At 40.4% G+C, this 19773-nt stretch overlaps 1 protein-coding gene across 2 annotated transcripts in view; it reads left to right on the top strand.

Moving 5' to 3' along the window:
* The first annotated feature begins 528 nt into the window (after window positions 1-528).
* Window positions 529-19773, top strand: part of c1qtnf3 (C1q and TNF related 3) — a 45379-nt gene continuing 26134 nt past the window's right edge. Inside the window, exons 1-3 of one of the 2 annotated variants that reach the window (XM_018091017.2) lie at window positions 529-947; window positions 9229-9334; window positions 11767-11921. In XM_018091017.2, coding sequence (XP_017946506.1) covers window positions 666-947; window positions 9229-9334; window positions 11767-11921 — 543 coding nt within the window. In that variant the 5' untranslated portion in view covers window positions 529-665. The remainder of the gene's footprint in view (window positions 948-9228; window positions 9335-11766; window positions 11922-19773) is intronic. The other variant, XM_031894752.1, reaches the window with a different exon arrangement.

Genomic DNA, 19773 nt, shown 5'->3' on the forward strand with positions numbered 1-19773 from the left:
TTTACTTGGAAGGGTTGAACTTGATGGACTCTGGTCTTTTTTCAACCCTATGTAACTAGGTAACTATGAAATATAAATAATAATTGTGATAATTAAATGTTAAAAACTCTTATTTCAATGAGAAAGGAAAGCAAATCACTAGCAGCAGTAATACAGAACAGCAAATAATCATGATATAAAGCTTTCCATGGTTTTACTACATTGTTATTGTTGGAAATTGTGACTGTGCTGAAGGACCAGCGCTAGAGATCGTTGGCAAGAATACAAGGTGGCTGGTTCAAAGGCAATGTTACTGAGCTGTACCATTTGCGTGCTTAATAATGGGCAGACTTTTCTTGGACACATGTTCATGATTTCCCATGGTTTCTTTTTTCACACTCTGACAAAAATATGTCATGGAGAAGTGTCATGTTTGTAAAATCCCTAGGAGAGAGAAGCATCCCTGTCCTACAAGCGTGGAGCCCGTAGAAGCATAGAAATCAATTTTACTGGTAATAGTAAAGAAATGACTAATACTTTCCCTCAGACATGGCTAATTTTGCATTAAGAATTTTCACTTGCTGTTCCAGCTGGCTTCACTAGTATAAAAATCAGAACAAAACCATTCTGGAAACGACACAGTGAGCAGTCAACATCTCCGTGCAAGGATTTTGCTTAACATCTGCATGGCTTCCACACGTCTCAGCATATGGTGGCTGCTGGCCCTTCTAACTCTCCCATTTTGCCTTTGTCAAGATGAACACATGGAGGTGAGGAGAAGATTTAATAAACCGGTGGCCAGAGTAGTTGAAAGTCGTCACCAACGGACGAGCAATAATGCTCCCAGCAGGGAAGTGGTAGGACAACTGGACCAACTTGTTGAGGCTTTTGCCAATAATTCTTCAGCAGACACAGTGTTGATGAGACAAGAGGTAGATGATCTAGAACAGCCTTCACACAGAGTCCAGGTACTCTGAATTCATATTCTCAGTGTAATATTCAATGAAATGGATGAAACTGAGCTTGGGAAAGGCTGTATAGATATGTTCCACTCAAATTAAATACTGGCTTTCCTTGTACCCCGATGAGCATGATACAGTTCTAATGTTCTAAGCTGCTGATGTTCATTCTTTGATGTTTGTTTGCTGAAGGTTTAACTGTATGTCCTGTGTGTATTGAATCTATAGAAAAGAGCTTGGACTGTAGCCCAGGTTCTTTTTGTAGACCTGACATTTTGAATATACTGAGATGCTGCCCTGAGAAAAAAAGCTGCAGTAGGAAAAGTAACTGGTATGGGTGTGGCAGCCTCTTTCTCTTTAGCTATATATATATTTATATATATGGGCCTGTTTTACCAGTATGATTTATTAAAAGTAATGTTTTATTTTTAAAAGATCCTGGTGTGCACCTTATATTCTTGGATTTTTGGATAATTGGATACATAGAGGTAGCACTCAGGCAATTTGTTTTGTAAGTTTGGCGTGCTGAAAGAGTTTTGGACTGTATATATATATATGTGTGTATTGTATGTATGCACATGCTGTGACCTACCTCAAGGGCACAAACCTGGTAAATTCTAAAGGTCTCTCTGAGAAGTAAAGTAGGTCACTCAGGTATAGAATGAGATGGATAAGCAATTACAGAATATGTAGGAGAGATACAGTTTCAAGATAATAGACTGTATTCCAGGCATGTTACATTTGTGTAGTCGAGGACGAAGGGCTGTTTGAAAAATGAAGATGTATATCTTTGGGACATTTAAGTGCTTTCTCTCTGATCTCTGTTTTTATTTACTGTTTGTCTGCATTTTCTACATCCCTCTCTATATATATATATCTATATAGCAAAGTGTCCTCCTGCATCTAATCCAAGATCCACAATAAGAGGCAATGCAAGTATTTATATGACTTTATATGAGAGCAGAGAATACAAAGGCCATGTTATTGTACAGACGGATGGATCAATGGACAGTAGATATAAATATCTACTTCTTTGGCATTTATTTTACTGAAGACATTCTCCCATATACCAAGCATGTCAAACTGGCTGTTTATCAGTTCCCAGCTGAGTTGAGTTTCTCTCTGGCCTTGACATCCCTGCCACAGTGAGCAGTTATAGTGATCAGATCAGCGCCTTTCCGGAAAGAAAGTTCTGTAGCTGTGCCAACGCTCCATGGTAATTCCGAGAAATGCGCTTAGCAGTATTAGTATAAATGGCATGTTGGGTATGTTATAGCCTTCATACATAGATATTGGCTGGTGTTGTTGGGTGCCGTATGTATTTCATTTCTGTATTTATCTTCCTAATATGCTTTAATTCAAGGCTCACCACTATTAAAACGGGGAGGGAGATTTATCAAAGTTCAGATTTGTGTAATTAATAGAATGAATTGCTCCCAAAAAAATTCAAACAAATCGAATACCTGGAAGTGAAAGTGTAGTACAGCTCTACAGCTTTTATCTGGTTTTGACACATAAAACATTTGCAAATACAGGACCCATTATCCAGGATGCTCGGGGTTTTCCGGATAAGGGGTCTTTCTGTAATTTCTCCTACCTTAAGCCTACTAAAAAAATATTTAAACATTAAGTATACCCAATAGGATTGTTTTGGCTCCAATAAGGGGTAATTATATCTTAGTTGGGATCAAGTACAGGTACTGTTTTATTATTACAGAGAAAAGGGAATCATTTAACCATGAAATAAACCCAATAGGGCTGTTCTGCCCCCAATAAGGGGTAATTATATCTTAGTTGGGATCAAGTACAGGTACTGTTTTATTATTACAGAGAAAAGGGAATCATTTAACCATGAAATAAACCCAATAGGGCTGTTCTGCCCCAATAAGGGGTAATTATATCTTAGTTGGGATCAAGTACAGGTACTGTTTTATTATTACAGAGAAAAGGGAATCATTTAACCATGAAATAAACCCAATAGGGCTGTTCTGCCCCCAATAAGGGGTAATTATATCTTAGTTGGGATCAAGTACAGGTACTGTTTTATTATTACAGAGAAAAGGGAATCATTTAACCATGAAATAAACCCAATAGGGCTGTTCTGCCCCAATAAGGGGTAATTATATCTTAGTTGGGATCAAGTACAGGTACTGTTTTATTATTACAGAGAAAAGGGAATCATTTAACCATGAAATAAACCCAATAGGACTGTTCTGCCCCAATAAGGGGTAATTATATCTTAGTTGGGATCAAGTACAGGTACTGTTTTATTATTACAGAGAAAAATGAAACCAATTTTAAAAATGTGAATTATTTGATTAAAATGGAGTCTATGGGTGATGGTCTTTCCGTAATTCGGAATTTCTGGATAATGGGTTTCTAGAGGAGTCCGATACCTGTAATGTTGTTTAAATTGAAAAAATTCGATTTTTAGAGCAAAAAAATACACTTTGCAGGAAAAAAATACAACCTTTAATAAACCTTCCCCTTAGCAGCATGATACAGAACTCATATTTATGTATATTTTTATCTATATAGTGCTACTTACTGTATGTACACAGCACTGTACAGCAGAATAATAAATCAATAGTACAAACATTAAATAAATACAAATAAATACAAAGTACAGTTGCATTGATGATTAAGAGCTAAGTGTCAGAGAGACAAGAGGATGGAGGTCCCTGCCCCGTAGAGCTTACAATCTATATGGGAGGGTAACTTACAGACACAAATAGGCAAATATAAGTGCTGTAGGTCACAGTGGGTGACACTACAATATAAGTGCCAGTTCCCAGATCAGGTGCTGGGTGAGTGCCCCAAGAGGGAGTCTTTTAGTTTGGTTTTAAAAAGACTGAGGGAGGATTCTCTCCAGAGGAAATCAGGGAGGGCATTCCCAATGTGAGGGGCAGCAGTGTGGGGGGTGATGCTCTGCAATGACAAGCGGTGGGGGCAAGGAACGCGAATAAGGGGGAGACCCCCCCCCCCCCCCACTATTGTGCCCTGGGCAGTTGCCTCTTCCCTAGATTTATATTTTGTAGGTGTTCCCCTCTTTGGCCACTAGAGGGTTTAGTTTGCACCTTGTATAGTTTTGATCCACACTAATGATAATGACTATCCCATATTTTGGCTCTTGAGGAGAGCCTCTTCTGCCTCTTCTACTTCTAGTTCCAGCCCTGACCAAGTGGTTGCTTGTAGTAGAGATGTAGTGTGGGGCAGTGTGAATAGGAGTTCCATTGTTTAAAGGAAAGCATGATAAGGACTTTAGCAGTGAAAGGGCCTATACTCTCCTGGATGAGAGGAGGAGAATTCTGGCAGCAGTGTTTAATATAGACTGTAGGGGGGAGAAATGGGAGTTAGGAAGGCCAGTTAGTAGCAGCTTGCAGTAGTTCAGGTGGGAGAGGATGAGAACATGCATAAGCAACTTAGCTGTTGCTGGTAAAAGAAGGGATGGATCTTGTCAATATTACATACTTATATTGTCAGTGCACAAGTCACTCAGTTATGAGTCAGGGTAAGACCTATGCAGACATTATGCAGATTCCCACTACCTACATTGTACCACCTGCCCCACACTCAGTCACGCCATGTCACTGCCCATGTCAGCACATATACACCAATGAACTACTGGCCTGTGTAGTGGGAGGCACAGACAAGCCCCCCGGCTGGCAGGGAGGTAGGGCAGAACATCAGATACATAGATTTGTTTGCACAGTAGCAGCAGATATATAATCCATACATAATCCATATATCCAATTCACTAGTAGACATTATTATTCCCATGCCTTTATTGCCAACAACGGTCTAGTTGTTTCCTGCGGCAACTAGAAAACGTTTCAGTGGGCACTAAAAAAATTGGCATCAATGATGTTTTGTGGGCTGAGAAGGACATGCACAGTGTATAACAACCAAATGTAGAGATAAACGGCAATCTTGTACCTGCTGCTTGTCTATGTTGGCCACAGCAGTCATTCTCTGCCCAGGCTGGCTGCCCATGTGTCCCGGGTAAAAAGTTGTGTAATAAAGAGTTCTTCAATGCCATTTTCTACCTGTTTAGCACCATCATTTTACAGATATGTTAACATTCATTACACATTTATTTATAAAGACACAGTTTTTTATATTGTGTTGCCTGGAGACTAAATAATGTGGCCAGGGGTGGAGTATTTATATGCCATTTTTTGCTTATACATTTCTCTAAATATAAATAGTTACTATCTGAGCAAAGGTATAGGCAATGGGGTTGCATGTTACTACTGAATGAGCCCTGGATATTTCAATTTAATACTTTTCCTTTAGGAGTAGAGTTCCATGGCAAAATCTTATTTCTGGACTGCCAGGGGTTCTTTAAACAGATCTGGGTGTTCAGGACTTGAAGAAATCAAGTTATCTCCCTCCTACACCCAGAAGCCCAAACTCAGAAGGGTTCTTGATAGAAAGCACAACCTAATGGAACTCTTTTTACAACCTGAATTTTCAGGTAAACTATAAATAAGTTAGAGGGCACTGTCAATAACAAATGTAACTAAATGATGGAGGAAATGGTTCTCTAAACTTCCCAGACTCCACTAGGAGCCAGACACACAAAAGCACTGACTTCTTGCAGTCTGCTAATGTTTAGATTAGAGTCTGTATCTATGTTATGGATATGCATTGATTAGTGAGGCAGACTTACTGCAATTGCTACAATTAAATATAAAAACAATTTATCTTGCAAAGAGGGAAGCCAAATTTCAATTGAAAGCAGCAAGTTCATTTAAGTAATCTTCATTACAGAATCACTCCAGGAAAAAGCTATTGTCTTGGAGACAGCACGCAAACAGCCTTGCCAGGAATCAAATACACATTTACACATGTTTTGAATAAATACGAACAAATTTGCTTTTTTGTTCTTAGATTGGGAAGGTTTTCTAAGCAGCAGATTACATTTGAGATATTTATTTGAGGTTAGCCTAAAGGTCCCCATACACGTGAAGATCCGCTCGCCTGGCGAGGTCACCAAGCGAGCGGATCTTCTCCCGATATCCCCACCTACGGGTGGCCGATATCGGGGAAAATGTAGGCTAATTGGCCCTGGGGCCAAACGATCGAATTATAATGGCGGCAATGGGGCAATCAGTTCAGGGGCCGCATCAACGAGCCAATGCCGCCCCCGATCCGGCTAAATCTTTTAACTTTTTCTCATTGAATTGAATAAGGCTCATTGTGTCTAAGGGGACACTATTTATTATAGTGTGTAAGCTAACATTAATGGTGATATTGTCCATACCAACCAATCAGATCTTTGCTTTTGTTATCTTACTTGTAAGTGACTTTTCAATTCTAATAGCTGATTGGTTGCTATGGGCAACATCACCGTTGACGTTGGCTTACACACTATAATAAATATGCCCCTTGGTGTAGTTCCAACTGATATTCCTGCAGTATTTCCAGAATTACGGAGCAACCTCCCAAGGGGGACATGATCTATAAGACCTAGTGGCAATGGGATTTCACTTTACTGCAATAGAATATAAAAAACAATATTTACGTATGTCTCTATTCACATTGTTGGATCTAAAATTCTGTCCCTTGTGAGGTATTCTTTGCAATCAGTATTTCATTGGGAACCCTGTTTTCCAAATCTGGTCCACTCCTCTTCATAACGATCTCCTCAATAATGCCTGAGAGCACAGGCAGCACAGCCAAAGAGTTAGATTAGACACACTTCACTTTCTTTCATGACAAATGCATCTAAAATGTTCATGTTTTACTGTCTCTTGACTCTTGAAAGTGAGTTTATGAGGAACAATATAGGTGCTATTTGGTATCATTGGCAAAGTCTGCCCCAGTTCAATGCTTTAAGGTACAAAAGTATTGTTTTGCTTTTACATTGCTGTCCAAATAAATCGCTATTACACTCTAATCAATGTCTATTAAGGAAATTGTTATTTAGGAATTGTTTTCTGACTCCAGTACGGCTGAACAGTTTGTTCTGCATTGTTTGCTGCCCAAATACCCTAAATAAAACCAAGCACTATACATTGTAATTTATCAGGGCACAATCTGAATGATTGGGAGGCACAGTGAGCAGTTGGCAATGCACCTCAGTTCATTATGCTTAATAGCGCTGGGAACATAATGAACTGGTTGCTAATTGTGAATCATTTCTAACTAGAAAACCACAACTTTAGACATCTTTGCACCTGTCGACTTGATCATACCCAAATCTCAATAGAAAGCCAATATAATTAAGATCCTGATTGAACAACATTTCCTGTTTGAGTCAGGATTGTGAAATAAACATACCTTGGCCACAGCAGCAGACCACATTTTTTTACTTGTATTTGAACATAATTAAGACTGCTGACAGTCTAATTAACTTCATTATAAAAGTGCAGCCATGCAAAAATAGAAAGTGTCATAATTAATGAACCTTGGGCTCAATTTAATTGGTCATTTATTAGGTGTATTCGGTGATGCTCAAGCCACAGCAGGTTTTTAATTTGCAAATGCCATATGGGCTCTTATATTGTGCCAACCGAAGGCTCAGATAGCCACTCAGCGAGTGCATCTAGCAAATGTTTTATGGACGGCTATCATTCATTTCAGTGCAAAATGGAAAGGTTTCACATACACTTTGGGTAGTTAAAGAAGTGCAAGTAGACATCAGTGTAATTAGCTTACCTGTAAGACATTTATTGTTAATTTTGCTGCTGAGATAATCATGAAACATCTAGAACAGATATCCCCAACCGTTTTTGCCTGTGAGACACACTTAGATGTAAAATTGTTGGTGAGTCAAAGAAGCAAGAAAAAAGTTCTTTGGAGATGCCAAACAAGGACTGTGATTGGCCATTTGGTATCCCCATTTGGACTGCTGGCCTGCAGGAAGCTCTGCTTGGGGTAAAACTGTGTCTCTGGGCTTCCAAAACTTGTCTCCAAGCCAAAAATTTAAAAATGGCACCTACTTTGACGCCACTGGGAGCAACTTCAAAGGGGGTGGTTAAAAAAATGGGAAGCTGTACCAATCAGGACAAATCAAGTGATTTTAGAGGTGTCCAATGACCACTTACTCAGTAGACATCTTGATAGCGCTATCGTTGTCATTCTAAGTACAGCCAAGTGCTTGAGTGAAGAGAAGACTTTCATGGTGAAGGTGTCATAATAAGAAATGTCAAGTGCAAAATTTCAGCAATGTAACAAGTGTCATGTCTACTCTGACTAAATTTTTAACCCATGTCATATTAAAATGTTCAAGTCAAAACTGGGTGAATTCCAGATTTATGTAGAGTTGTGTTTTTTACTGATGCTTAAATAGTGAACTAGAGCAGAGAGGTATATGTTATACCCGCATAGCCTCACCCACATTTCTACCTGCAGCCTATACAAAGACTTCTTTGTATGACATCATTTAAATATAGCCTGACCTGCTAATAAGTGGACTATAGGTACACTGAGTAAGTGCTGTATTGGTCAGGCCTATTACAACAAGTTATACCCCACTGTGCAGTACTATGATTCATTTGGCTATTCCGTACCAGTTCCAAATAAACCCATGTGTGTGACTGCACAGTGGGTTCCTAAAATGGTAGCCATCTACATTGACTTTTGAAGTTGAAACAATATGTATAATTGTTGTATATATATATATATAAATGCGCAAATAATTCTTCAATCCACAATCTGAGATTTACATTGCGTATCCTTGATTGGACATGTCTGGATGTTGATATTGAGAGGATATAGTAATAATAATCTCAAGCAATCGGATTGCAATAGAGCTTGTGGCACAGGAGCAGCCACATGATACTATTTAACTCATTGTTTCATTGAACTGTGGGGAAAAAAACTCCTTTGGAACTTTCATTAACATTTGAAATAATAAGACGGACAGGTAACGTATTGGGTGTCTATTACAACAATAACCTCTTTATGGACAAATTAAAGCCCATTTAGATTACGGCACTCATGCACATCTTTTTTTCTCTGGACATTTTTGATACTTTGCCCAGTCCAAAATGATAAGTAACTATCATATATATATTTGCTATAATTTGGGGCTTGCTATTTTGTTATAATTATGTGTTATACATGTTTACTGATGTGCTATAAGGACATACATGCATATTACAAAACTTATTAAGAGGTGATTAATACAACGTGGAGGGGCCCCTCCTTCTACTATTGCCTCTTTGTTTTTATGGGGTATGTCCCATTTAAATTCAGGTTCAATAACACCACTGAGAAGGTGACTTTCTTGTAGCATTGTGTACACACAGCCAGAGAAAGTAATGGTTTTCCATGTTTTTAGACACCACAACAGCCTGAATGCAACTGCTGCAGAGGGGACTTTGGATATCGACTTCATCAACCAGTTTCTGGACCTCCTGGATTACCTGGACCACCTGGCTTACCAGGTATGTAATCAACATGTTACTCGCTCTTCAATTGTCTCCACACGGTTCATTCATTTATGGAAAAAATGGTTAATTTAAATCCCACTAGTAGTCAAGAAAAACTCAACCCATATCTGACCCTTACTTGCACTCAGTCCTCACCCGCAAAATTCATAGGACCCATACCCAAACAATACCTATGTCTTTCTGCTCTGTACGTTACTTCTGCACGCACCTTTTGTTCCAAGACAGGGAAACTTCAGGTGCAAAGGAACAGTGTCCTTACCAAGTCTGACCTGCACCCAACCCAAACCAGCAATGGTCACCCAAATATCAACCCTAACCTGTCTGACCTAAGAGTAAACCCATGGGTTCTGTGCGTTGTGGGTCAACCCACACATCACTACAATTGAGACATCTCCATTTATTTTTCTAGTAGTAAAGTAATAAAAACATTAAATAGACTGCCAATGGTTTCTGCACAGTTTTGGGCAATGGTTGTAATTAGGTTTTTATACCTACTGCAGTCTTTTTTTTCAATTTGTTCTGCCATCTCGTTGTTTCCTAACACTCTACACATCTAAAATGATCTGCCTGTAATAAGTAAGTTGCTTTTGATTTAAGCTCCCCCAACCAATCTCCATACTGTCAATTATAAGTATCTGGAGATGCCTTCACAAAATCCCTAAGGGCCATTTAACATTTAGAATGAATAAAGCTTTTTGCTTTTCTCTCTTCAATCAGTTCTCAGCTTTTGGCACATTTCATTAACACCCATTAGTCTCTTGGCCTCTGTAAACCATCTCCCTGTCAGACATCTCTTTTATGACATTTCTGTATATCAACCCCTTGAGGTTTAACTATTCTTTTCTTCTGTCTTCTTATATTTTGCATCAGATTAGGTAATTTTATAAACCTGACTGTAGATACTGTCTACTTATTCACGTGTTTATTGGATATTTATTTATAATAGTAGTAACTGCATTATTTTCCATAATGGTGCCCAGCCATACTTATCCGCTCTAGAGATACCCCCCAAGCACACAATTTTCATATGCACATACACATATAGCTCATACACACATATTAACAAATATCCCATAGACATTTAATACAACTAGGTCATTCCATAAACAAATGTTATAATTATCCAATCATTTTTGGTGGAATAACCGCTAGCAAGATCAATTTTCATGTAAGCTGTGCAAAGGTATTTTTGGACATTTTGTCACCTGATTGTGATCCTCTTGCTTTTATGGATGTTTTACTTGGTTACCAGTTCTTAGGCCTCAATAGTCATTCAAGGAGCAAAGTGCAAATAAACAGATGGTAAGTTCTGTGCTTTTCGTGCGTTGTCCCAATGGCGTACGCCCTGTGAAGCCCAAACATCCCCTCACAGTAAATGCTGAGCATATTTGCCAGTGTTATATTCCAAGGGGCAGTTTGTAGGCAGCACTGGGGCATCCTTTGGGACACCCCCTCACTTGCACTGCATTTACATATGCAGGAAAGGTGGCACTGGGAGCTACAAGGTGCCGGAGAGACCCGTACTTACTACCTGCCGGTGGCTGACATTAGGTGGAGTGCAACCCCTGTGCCTGACAGTGCTGCTCTTTGCACCTTGAGAAAAAGCATTTAAACTAAAAATAACTAAAGCCTAACTAAAGAAGTAAGGCAGGCATATTGCATATTGTATTTTGGGTTTCTGTACCAGCCCAAGGCAACCACAGCCCTTTAGCAGGGAAGATCTGTGCCCCCAAAGATGCCCCAGTAGCCCCCCATCTTCTTTTCTGCTGATTCCCTGCTCTGTGCTGCTGTCACTTACCCGAGCTTAGCAATACATAGTATATATGGAATATAAAATCACAATACAAGGCTAATTAACAATTAATCCAAATTCTTTACATGGCAGCTTGGAAACCAGTGCAGTTAGCATCAGAAAGTAATAATCAGCCCTGTAGTATAAGCTTCTATGACAGGCCAACCTCATTTTCTGCTTGATAATTTGGGATGACCCCTATGTTTGGCTTCTTGACAGCTGCCCAGAGCCCACTGAGCATGTGCAGTGTCACTGACACTTCTAACAGAATCCAAGATGGGGAGCTCCTGTGACAACTTTAGCCTGGATCATTACTGTCATACAGATGCTGAACCTGTAGGCTGGTTAAGTGTATTAACTATAGCATTTCTAGCTATATTTATTTTTAGGGTAAAATGCAGGCAGAGCAAAGTGGATGATTTGCACTGCTTGCCCTTAGCCTTAGTGTTATGTGTGGTTGGGCAATGCAAAATGAGCCCTCATATCTGTGTGTTGGAAAAGGCATACATATTTTTGACTTTGAATAAACCCAGAAAGTTGTTATATATCCTTTTATTCTAATCCTTATTAAAACATTAGTGGACAGGTAATTAATAATTACTTAATAACTATCTATTATCGAAACCATTTGTAGGAAACCATGGGAACAATGGAAACAATGGAGCTACAGGACAGGAAGGGGCGAAGGGAGAAAAGGGAGACAAAGGAGACATGGGCCCAAGGGGTGAACGTGGGCATATTGGTGTAAAAGGAGAAAAAGGTCACCCCGGAGTCCCACCAGAGCTTCAGGTAAGTGATAGAACAGACAGCTGGCTGCATGAGAGACATACTGTATTCTGCATTATCCTTTCCTAGCATTGTTAGCCCATAGTTATATTTCATTGCACACAATTCCAGCGGAAGTGTAGAACATTATATATGGAAGGAAGAGACAGACACACCCTGGGTATGTGCCTGTGTTTTATTTACAGCAGGACTTTCCACAAGACAAGTTACTTTGCAGTTTTACATAGCAATTAAACACACTAAAGCTTATTCTTCTAAAACCAGAACAGGCTGGTCCAGGATCTAGGAAACCTGCTCTGTAATAGAAAATAACTCAAATGATGCTGTTTGAATAAGTATTTAATATGGGGTACCAGGAAACCCAGTATTTACCATCTCATTAGGGCAAGTGTTCAGTGAAGAACTTGTTTGATCCTTATGCACTAAGTAGGCACCCCAAATTATATCACCTTCATTTCTCAAGGCTAGGGATTAAATGGACCTCACATGGTACTCTAATAGCTTCAGCTCAGCACTTAACATGAATTCTGTCATGGGAAAACATTTTTTTTTACAAATCACACTCATTAATAGAGCTTCCCCAGCAGAATCTTGCATCGAAATTCATTTTTCTTCTTTTTAATTTTAAAAATGTGACATGGGGCTAGACATATTCTTAGTTTCCCAGGTGCCCTCAGCCATGTGACTTGTTCTCTGATAAACTTCAGTCACACTTTACTGCTGCGCTGCAAGTTGGAGTGAGTGATAACCCTCCCCTCCCAGCAACCGATCAGCAGAACAATGGGAAGGTAGCAAGATAGCAGCTCCCTGACACTTGTATTGCTTAAAATGCTCCCATGCCCCACCTAGTGGTAGATATAATAACAACACTCAACAGTAAAAATTCAAGTCCAGCTCAGCCAAGTCATTACTACATTACAACAGCTTAGCTGAAAGCAGTTCCATTGAGCAGTGCTGGCTTTTTAAATTACATGAGATGGCGCCTACACACCAATATTACAGCCACAAAAATACACTTGTTGGTTCAAGAATTATATTTATAATGTAGAATTAATTATTTGTAACCTACACTGTGTAATTTAATAGTAAAAACTACACCATAAAACTCATGACAAACATGACATATTTTTTGTCTATCATTTTAAAACCAGTTCCCACTAATAAAAACTGTATGCTTGATTATTATTAATGGCAAATTCCATTTTCCGGCTCAGATAAGTGGCCAAATGAGTAGCAAATCTATCAGAATCACCCCTCCTCATTCATTCCTATAGGATCTCCTTCACCCGTAGGTATGGCTGCAACCCATCTGGTAATTTACCACCTTAGTCAGTAAGCCACAAGCTACAAGCTGCTGTGACTGCCAATTTACCGGCAATACAACTACAGGTATCCCTTATCCAGAAACCCATTATCCAGAAAGCTCCAAATTACGGAAAGCCTGTCTGCCATAGACTCCATTTTAATCAAATAATTTAGAATTTTAAAACTGATTCCTTTTTCTCTAACAAAACAGTACCTGTACTTGATCCCAACTAAGATATAATTACCCCTTATTGGGGGCAGAACAGTCCTATTGGGTTTATTTCATGGTTAAATGATTCCCTTTTCTCTGTAATAATAAAACAGTACCTGTACTTGATCCCAACTAAGATATAATTACCCCTTATTGGGGGCAGAACAGCCCTATTGGGTTTATTTAATGGTTAAATGATCCCCTTTTCTCTGTAATAATAAAACAGTACCTGAACTTGATCCCAACTAAGATATAATTACCCCTTACTGGGGGCAGAACAGCCCTATTGGGTTTATTTAATGGTTAAATGATTCCCTTTTCTCTGTAATAATAAAACAGTACCTGTACTTGATCCCAACTAAGATATAATTACCCCTTACTGGGGGCAGAACAGCCCTATTGGGTTTATTTAATGGTTAAATGATTCCCTTTTCTCTGTAATAATAAAACAGTACCTGTACTTGATCCCAACTAAGATATAATTACCCCTTACTGGGGGCAGAACAGCCCTATTGGGTTTATTTCATGGTTAAATGATTCCCTTTTCTCTGTAATAATAAAACAGTACCTGTACTTGATCCCAACTAAGATATAATTACCCCTTATTGGGGGCAGAACAGTCCTATTGGGTTTATTTCATGGTTAAATGATTCCCTTTTCTCTGTAATAATAAAACAGTACCTGTACTTGATCCCAACTAAGATATAATTACCCCTTATTGGGGGCAGAACAGTCCTATTGGGTTTATTTCATGGTTAAATGATTCCCTTTTCTCTGTAATAATAAAACAGTACCTGTACTTGATCCCAACTAAGATACTATTAATCCTTATTGGGGGCAAAACAATCCTGTTGGGTTTAATGAATGTTTTATTGATTTTTTAGTAGACTTAAGGTATGGCGATCCAAATTATGGAAAGGCTCCTTATCCAGAATACCCTTGGTCCTGAGCATTCAGGATAACGGGTCCTATACCTGTACCAGTATTTCAAACATACTGGCAATACAATTGCTGGTTAACTGGTGAGTCCATGAACTTTCGCTGCCCAGTTTTGCCTTTAGCTCACCTTTAAGTAGTCTTAGATCCTCCTGAATCCTGACTCCTGCCCAATTACCCCTGGGTCCTCCTGCAATTTGCCTACATTCTGCCCTGTGACATCACAGTCCCCCAAGACATCATTGGCCAATCTGCAAAGGTGGCACACCGTACAAACTACTCTGTATGTGTATGGGCAGCTTTATCTGTTGGCAAGTCAACATTGCTATATAACCTGCACCCCGTACCTAGAGACTGACTATCATATTAATTCTAAGCTGTTTACCAGTGAATCTGTTCAGCAAACCTTTTCTTGGCTGCAGGTAATGCCTCCATTCAGTTTACACAAAGCTCAAGGTCTGCCATTGAAACAGTCATAAACAGTCATAAATAGTCATTTACGAATGGAATTCAATTACACTAATTCATAAATATGTATATATAAGTATACATAAGTGCATCTACATATCTCCAGATATCAATATGATAAATAAAAGATGTAAGAATGGATCATATTATACTGGCCACCACGGCCAATGCACACACTGTATAACTTGTCCAAAAAACAAGGCTTGCATTGGAAATTTGTTCGGAACTGTTCGGAATGTTGACATTTAAACAATTTCCCATTAAAGCCCTTGGTATTTTAGAACAACTGTTTGGAAAATGCAAATGTATTCAATTAGATTCCCCTAAACCCCCTCTCTGTAGTGAACTCATCTGCAATTGTGAGACACGGCAATTAGGAAAAGGCTCATTATGCAGAGTTAATTATTTTTCTTTTAGCTTATTCTGATGATTGCAGAGGTAGGTAATACGGATAAAAAAAAAGGAGCCATTCTTTTATGTTTCATAAAGGCAGAATACAGAATAATGTTTACATTAACAATCATGGGGGTAATTTAAAGAGACCCCGGAGGTGAGCATAAGGGGGTGCAAAAGTGCACCCCTTAGTGCTCATTAAAAGGGCTCTTGTGCCCAGGGCTTGGATACTCTCTGCACAGTCAGGCAAAAAAATCCAATGTGAGGTGCAGAGAGCAGCTGGTAGGGTTGCCAGCGGGCCAGTATTTCACCAGCCTATTCAGTAAAATACCAGCCAGGGTTGGGACCAGTATTACAAATTTATCAGCAATGAACTTGCCAGTAAATTTTGTAATCCCTAATGTTCTGCCATCGATCCCCCCACTCTGCCTCCATCCCACCCCACACTCCCCCTCTATACCACCCTTTACCTCTTCCACCCTGCAGCTCCCTCCAGCTTTCCTGACAGTTTAGCATCTCTGCCCCCCCTTTGCATCATAGCCCCACCTCCTCCATGCCATAGTCCCACCCATTTTTCGGTCCCCCCCCTCCTACACATTATCAGTTGGTAAGCAGCCATGATAAAGTTGGCAATCCTAGCTGGTGGGTACAAGGCAGCAGTGCCCTTGGCATGAAGTCCTGGGCTCCATTGTAGCCTGCGGTCACTGGTGCTCCAGAGACCTGCGCCAATTTTTGAAGTATCCCCAAAGTGCAGTAAACATGGCGGACTACAATTGTTTCTTTGCAAAAAATTGCTGCACTTTTTCACCATCTTACTTTTGTTACAAACCCCATTTATATGACTTTATGATATACAAGATTTTGTATATCTGTTCTATATGCTGTACCCCTTAGGCCCAATTTTTGTAGGCTGAATGTGAAATGGTTTTAGATCCACAAGCGCAGTGTGAAATGTGCTTCTTCTACTTCTATATAGTTGTGTGCTGCTCAGTCCTTCTGTTCCCAATCAAGTTCTGCTGCCAACACTATAATGACAACAGGCAGACTTCAGTGCAATTGTGTCTGTTCATTTTTGCAAATCAGGCCCAATTCGGGTGCAGCAGAATAGTGTCAGGAGCACTGCCCCTTGCAACTGCGATCATGCTGGAATTCTGGGAAAAAAACTCTGCATTGTGGGAAAAACCATGGCGATTGTGCTCAAAATTGCACTTTGCTGACTGCACTTGAGGGCATTAGTGATCAGCTAATTTTTTTACCGAGTTACCGTGGCATAAAAAGGTCCATAAGCTTCAAAGTGTTTCACAAATTTCGCCATTTCGCTAAGTCTCAGCGATAAAGGACAGATTTGCCCATCACTAGAGGGTCCTACTATAAGTTTAAACCTCCCCTCTTGCAAAATACTTGGGTTGGCACCTAGACTGCTATATGTCACTCAAAATAGCCATTTCAGTACCTAAGTAGTTGGCCCCTTTTTGGCAAAATCCTTCATCCAAAATTACCTTAATTATTTTTAGAAACTGGTGATTTCTATTGATATTAATATAAAACACATGCAGAATATAAATAATATCAAAAATATACTCTAAACTCTAAAAATATTATCATTTTCTTTCTTCTTATCCATTATCATTCTTTCAGTTCCCTCTACAGAGGAATAACCAGCCAAAAGGCCTCCCGTGCCTTATAGCAATAATGCCGTTAGACATGAATAATACGGTATACGATGTACCAATAATATGCTGGAACAATAAAATGAGTTGAGAAACATCTTAATTCTTTTGCTGAATAATTTGTCTAGGGCACAGATAATTTCCATCCAATTAAATCTGCATAGAAATAAAATATTTACCAACTATCTGTGCTGCACGTGAAATGAGAGACCAAATTAAATAACCATCTGTTTCATTACCATTCGGCATCAGCGCCGGGATACAAAGCAATAAGAATTCTACATGATAATTAGCGAGCACAACCTGCAGGAAATTGTCTCCTATCCGTATATTGGGGGATGGAATACAATCTCAATGAAAGATGATAACATTGGTATTTTAGACAATTTCTACATTGTTATATTGGTTGTGCCTTCCCAAGCAAAATAGATTTGATAGTGGAATTGTCTGATGAGATAATATTTTATGTATGAATTTTGATGGCACTGGCAATTTTATGTTATCAAATAAATACTGAATTGGGGAAGGTATGCTGTGTGTGTATACAGGTATAGGACCCATTATCCAGAATGCTCAGGACCAAGGGTTTTCCCGATAAGGGATCTTTCTGTAATTTGGATCTCCATACCTTAAGTCTACTAAAAAATCAATAAAGCATTAATTAAACCCAATAAACCAATAAGGGGTAATTATATCTTAGTTGATCAAGTACAGGTACTGTTTTATTATTACAGAGAAAAGGGAATCTTTTAACCATGAAATAAACCCAATAGGGCTGTTCTGCCCCCAATAAGGGGTAATTATATCTTAGTTGGGATCAAGTACAGGTACTGTTTTATTATTACAGAGAAAAGGGAATCATTTAACCATTAAATAAACCCAATAGGGCTGTTTTGCCCCCAATAAGGGGTAATTATACCTTAGTTGGGATCAAGTACAGGTACTGTTTTATTATTACAGAGAAAAGGGAATCATTTAACCATTAAATAAACCCAATAGGGCTGTTCTGCCCCAATAAGGGGTAATTATATCTTAGTTGGGATCAAGTACAGGTACTGTTTTATTATTACAGAGAAAAGGGAATCATTTAACCATGAAATAAACCCAATAGGGCTGTTCTGCCCCAATAAGGGGTAATTATATCTTAGTTGTGATCAATTACAAGGTACTGTTTTATTTCTACAGAGAAAAAGGAAATACGTTTTAAAATGCTGAATTATTTGATTTAAATGGAGTCTATGGTTTTCCGGATAATTCTGGAAAATGGGTTTCCGGATAAGGGATCCCATACCTGTATTATATATTTGTATGATGGAGGGCACCAAAGTTGTGATGTGTCCCCAAAGCTGCAGTTGGAGAGCACAGAAGGCAGGAAGGACCAATCAACACCAAGTGAAAATATACAGGAGTGCAAGGAGCACCTTTTTTGACCCAAGTACCTGTAATAAATGGGGTTTTTCAGGGAAATTTGGTTAGAATTAATATCATGATTTAGAAATGGCCCAGAAGAGGGTCTTACAGCCACATATTAAAAGTCCAGGCTATACATACTTATATTTAAAAGTGGAAATCTAATACTAACTAAAAAAGAGGATACAATGATGTCTCCCACATATAAAGAATGGTCAGCGACTAATGAATATCTCTATTAATCAAGCAGCTATAATAAAATATAGACTAAACAATATTCCTAAAAGCCAGATGATAAAGGCAAAATTAGTTGGGGGAGGATTTGATAGAGGTGCTTAGTCCTAACTGACAGTACATTAGAGAGCATTATAGACAGATAGCAGGGGGTCTTTTTTCCCATGGAAAAGATCAACGCAGGCCCCCCCTTTAGATTAGAGGAATGGAGCTTCCATTTGAAGCAGCGTCAGGGGTTCCTCACGGTGAGGGCAGTGAGGTTGGGGAATGCCCTGCCGGGGGATGTTGGGTAGGGGGTTCCTCACGGTGAGGGCAGTGAGGTTGGGGAATGCCCTGCCGGGGGATGTTGGGTAGGGGGTTCCTCACGGTGAGGGCAGTAAGGTTGGGGAATGCCCTGCCGGGGGATGTTGGGTAGGGGGTTCCTCACGGTGAGGGCAGTGAGGTTGGGGAATGCCCTGCCGGGGGATGTTGGGTAGGGGGTTCCTCACGGTGAGGGCAGTGAGGTTGGGGAATGCCCTGCCGGGGGATGTTGGGTAGGGGGTTCCTCACGGTGAGGGCAGTGAGGTTGGGGAATGCCCTGCCGGGGGATGTTGGGTAGGGGGTTCCTCACGGTGAGGGCAGTGAGGTTGGGGAATGCCCTGCCGGGGGATGTTGGGTAGGGGGTTCCTCACGGTGAGGGCAGTGAGGTTGGGGAATGCCCTGCCGGGGGATGTTGGGTAGGGGGTTCCTCACGGTGAGGGCAGTGAGGTTGGGGAATGCCCTGCCGGGGGATGTTGGGTAGGGGGTTCCTCACGGTGAGGGCAGTGAGGGGGTTGGGGAATGCCCTGCCGGGGGGTGTTGGGTAGGGGGTTCCTCACGGTGAGGGCAGTGAGGGGGTTGGGAAATGCCCTGCTGGGGGATGTTGGGTAGGGGGTTCCTCACGGTGAGGGCAGTGAGGGGGTTGGGGAATGCCCTGCCGGGGGATGTTGGGTAGGGGGTTCCTCACGGTAAGGGCAGTGAGGGGGTTGGGGAATGCCCTGCTGGGGGATGTTGGGTAGGGGGTTCCTCACGGTAAGGGCAGTGAGGGGGTTGGGGAATGCCCTGCCGGGGGATGTTGGGTAGGGGGTTCCTCATGGTGAGGGCAGTGAGGGGGTTGGGGAATGCCCTGCTGGGGGATGTTGGGTAGGGGGTTCCTCACGGTAAGGGCAGTGAGGGGGTTGGGGAATGCCCTGCCGGGGGATGTTGGGTA

The sequence above is a fragment of the Xenopus tropicalis genome, chromosome 1 (genome assembly GCF_000004195.4).
Source record: "Xenopus tropicalis strain Nigerian chromosome 1, UCB_Xtro_10.0, whole genome shotgun sequence".
In the NCBI taxonomy this organism is placed as follows: domain Eukaryota; kingdom Metazoa; phylum Chordata; class Amphibia; order Anura; family Pipidae; genus Xenopus; species Xenopus tropicalis.